Source organism: Bison bison, unplaced genomic scaffold (assembly GCF_000754665.1).
Source record: "Bison bison bison isolate TAMUID 2011002044 unplaced genomic scaffold, Bison_UMD1.0 scf7180017850463, whole genome shotgun sequence".
In the NCBI taxonomy this organism is placed as follows: domain Eukaryota; kingdom Metazoa; phylum Chordata; class Mammalia; order Artiodactyla; family Bovidae; genus Bison; species Bison bison.
In genome coordinates, this window is record NW_011481036.1 from 10,394 (window position 1) to 14,084 (window position 3,691).

Here is a 3,691-nt window from a genome sequence, read left to right on the forward strand (position 1 = left end):
CCCACGTGCCCTGGGGCAACTAAACCGGGGCACCCCAACTACTGAGCCTGTGCTCCAGAGCCCAGGAGCTGCAGCCACTGAGCCCACGTGCCTCAGCTATGGAGCCCACACACCCTCAAGCCTGAGCTCTGCAACGAGAGAGGCCACCACAGTGAGAAGCCCTGCACCACAGCCAGAGAGGAGACCCCACCCTCTGGAACTAGAGAAGGCCCACACAGCAGTGAAGACCCAGCACAGCCAAAAACATATTAAAAAAAAAAGAGAGAGAGCGAGCCCCCACTGTGTGGGGCACAGACAAGCACCATGAGGAGTGGTCGCAACCATTCTTGTTAACTCACACCAAGCTCTGCTGTCACCTGCAGTAACTCCTCTAATCCTCACGACCACCCCAGGAGGCAGGAGGCAGAACCACTACTCCCCCCTTGTACAGATGGGAAAACTGAGACTCGAGAAAGGAAATTAACTTCCGGAGTCCCCACAGCCAGCATATGGCCTCGAAGCCAGGGTGATCTGACTGGGGGCACGTAACACCTTATGAGCAAGGGCCCTGGGTCAGACGGGCCTGGGTTCCAGTCATGAGCCTACTGCATACTCCCTGAGTGACCTGAGGCACAGGACCAAACGTCTCTGTGCCTCAGTGCCCTGACCTATAAAGTGGGGGTAATACAGTGATAACTACCACATAGAGAGCAGGTATCAAGAGCCAGGCCCTGAGCTAAGCACCCTCATACAGGCATTAATCTATGTTAATCAGCACAGCAGCCCACAGGGTGTATATTATTATTGTCTCCCTTCAAGAGATGGGGAAACTCAGACCAAGCGGTAACTGACTCAGGGTCAGGCCCACAAGGGCTCAAACTCAGGCATTTAGGCTCCAAAGCTCACACTCCCTGCCGAGCTGTAGAAACAGTACCCTCCTCAGTGGCTGTTTATGAAGATACAATGACATCATGCGTGCAAAGCCCTCCACACGGAGCCTTACCCGTAGGAACTGCCCGGAGAACATTAGTCATGATTACTATGATGACGAGCTCAGTCATTCAGAAGGTATTAATGAAGGGGGCGTGTTGTGTCAGCCTCCATTCTAAGAGCTGGACATACGTCTGTGAACAAAGATTTCTGCCCTCGTGGGCCTTCATCATCGCCATCGTCACTGCCATAGTGATGACCACCATCACCTCCACTATCCTCACCATCACGACCACCATCGTCACTTCCATCATTCGTCACCATCATAATAGTCATCACTGTGACCTTCGAGACCGTCACCGCCATCATGATCACCTTCAGCACCCTCATTATCACCGTAATAATCACCACCACCGTCACCACCAGGATCGTTTTCAGCCTCACCAGCATCATCACCATGACCACTTCCATCACTGTCATCACAATACCATCACAACAGCTATTGCCGTGATCCTCGTGACCGTCACTGCCACCATAAATATCACCATGATGATCATTACCATCAAGAGAGCTGTCACCACTACCTTCATGCCCATCATCACCATCACGGTCCCCTTCATCATCCCCACCATCACCACCACCACCCCCACCATCATAATGGCATGATCATCACCAGGATCATCTTCATCCTCGCCATCACTATCACTTCTCTCATCTTTGCCATCATGACCATCATCACCATCACAGTCACCTCCATCGCCTTGTGTCGTGCCTGTGGCATTCACAAACAGATCAGTCTTGTGATTCCTCCTCCCTTGCTGCTGCTAAATCGCTTCAGTCGTGTCCAACTCTGTGCAACCCCACAGACAGCAGCCCACCAGGCTCCCCCATCCCTGGGATTCTCCAGGCAAGAACACTGGAGTGGGTTGCCATTTCCTTCTCCAATGCATCAAAGTGAAAAGTGAAAGTGAAGTCGCTCAGTCGTTTCTGACTCATAGCGACCCCATGGGCTGCAGCCTACCAGGCTCCTCCGTCCATGGGATTTTCCAGGCAAGAGTACTGGAGTGGGGTGCCATTCCTCCTCCCCTAGTCCCCCAGAAACGTCATTCACACTTTATTTTTAAGTAGATACTTTGGTTTTCCTTTGTTGTTGTCGTTGGGGAGTGGCTTAAGTCCCTCCGATAAGGTCACACATCTCCCCGCAGAGGCCTCTCTTCCCACTCAGGGGTGGTAGTGGTTGGTACAGGTGTGGTGGGGGGCCAGGCCACCTCTGCCAGTCTCTTCACAACCTCACCCAGCTGCCCCAGACCCTGGGCGGCCTCCACCAGCTGGGTCAAGCCAAGTCCCAGGGCTCGGCGGTCCTGTTGATCTCGCTCCAGGGCCTGGGTCAGCCTCTGCAGCTGGCTGCCCACGTCCCTCACAGCGGCCACCAGCTCTACCAGGGCAGGCGGCTCACAAGCCATGACCCTCACAGGCGGCACTGGGGCCTCACATGGGCCCAGAGGGCCTGAGCTCGGACTGGGAGCTGGCCCAAGGGAGAGGTGGTCAGGGGGTGGCTGATCCAAGGGGTGGGCCATAGGAGCCAGATGGTCCCCAGATGACCCCACAGGGGTCACAGTGGGGTCAGGGGCTGAGTGTGGAGTCTGGGTAGGTGGAGAGGTTACTTCGGGGCTCTGGCTTGTGGCTGCTTTGAAGTTCTCAGTGGACGGTATGTCCATGCTTGGGGCAGGAGACAGACTGGACTCTGAGGCTGGAGATGTGGAGGGGCGAGGGGCCCCTGTGAAGGTCAACTGGGGGTGCAGGCTGGGCTTCACTGGAGAGGGAGGTTCTGTTCCCAAGGGAGTTAGAACGGACTTGGCAGTGACCGTAGAGGCTGAGGTGAGGTCAGGAGTCATGGTGTGGTAAATAGTGGTAGTGAGGTGAGGAGTCGTGGTGGGGTGAGGAGCTGTAGTGGGGTAAGGGGCGGTGATGGGGTGAGGAGTTGTGGTAGGGGAAGAGGTCGTGGCTGGGTGAGGGGTTGTGGTGGACTGAGGGGTTGTGGCAGGGTAAGGGGTGGTGATGGGGTGAGGGGTCGTGGTGGACTGAGCAGTAGTGATGGGAGGGGGGTCGTGGTGGGGTGAGGGGTTGAGGTAGAGTGAAGGGTGGTGGTGGGATAAGGGGTCGTGGTGGCGTGAGGGGTCGTGGTGGGTAAAGGCAGAAGTGGGGTGAGAGGTCACTGTAGGGTGAGAGATCGTGGTGGGATAAGGGGTCGTGGTGGGATAAGGGGTCGTGGTGGCGTGAGGGGTCGAGGTGAGGTAAAGGGTAGTAGTGGGGTGAGAGGTTGCTGCGGGGTGAGAGATCATGGTGGAGTACGGGGCCGTGGTGGGGTGAGAGGTCGGTGCGGGATGAGAGGTCATGGTGGAGTACGGGGCCGTGGTGGGGTGAGAGGTCGCTGCGGGGTGAGAGGTCATGGAGGAGTACGGGGCCGTGGTTGGGTGAGAGGTCGGTGCAGGGTGAGAGGTCATGGTGGAGTACGGGGCCGTGGTGGGGTGAGAGGTCGCTGCGGGGTGAGAGGTCATGGAGGAGTACGGGGCCGTGGTTGGGTGAGAGGTCGGTGCAGGGTGAGAGGTCATGGTGGAGTACGGGGCCGTGGTGGGGTGAGGCCCTGTGGAGCGGTCTGGGGAACTGGAAGGTTCTGGAACTGCGCTAGGCTGTGGAGACGTGCCCCGGCCTGGGGCTTTGTCCGGATCTGGGGTCAGCCCGGAGGTAGGGGAGAGGTGGGTCGGCGCCGCCGGCGCCGCGG

The 3,691-nt window shown here is 57.5% G+C and overlaps 1 protein-coding gene across 1 annotated transcript in view; it reads right to left on the reverse strand.

The window, feature by feature from the left end:
* Positions 1–2,021: 2,021 nt before the first annotated feature.
* Positions 2,022–3,691, reverse strand: part of SSC5D (scavenger receptor cysteine rich family, 5 domains) — a gene marked incomplete at its 5' end in the record, with an annotated part of 22,126 nt that continues 20,456 nt past the window's right edge. Inside the window, 2 exon segments of the mRNA XM_010848664.1 lie at positions 2,022–3,015; positions 3,103–3,691. Coding sequence (XP_010846966.1) covers positions 2,097–3,015; positions 3,103–3,691 — 1,508 coding nt within the window.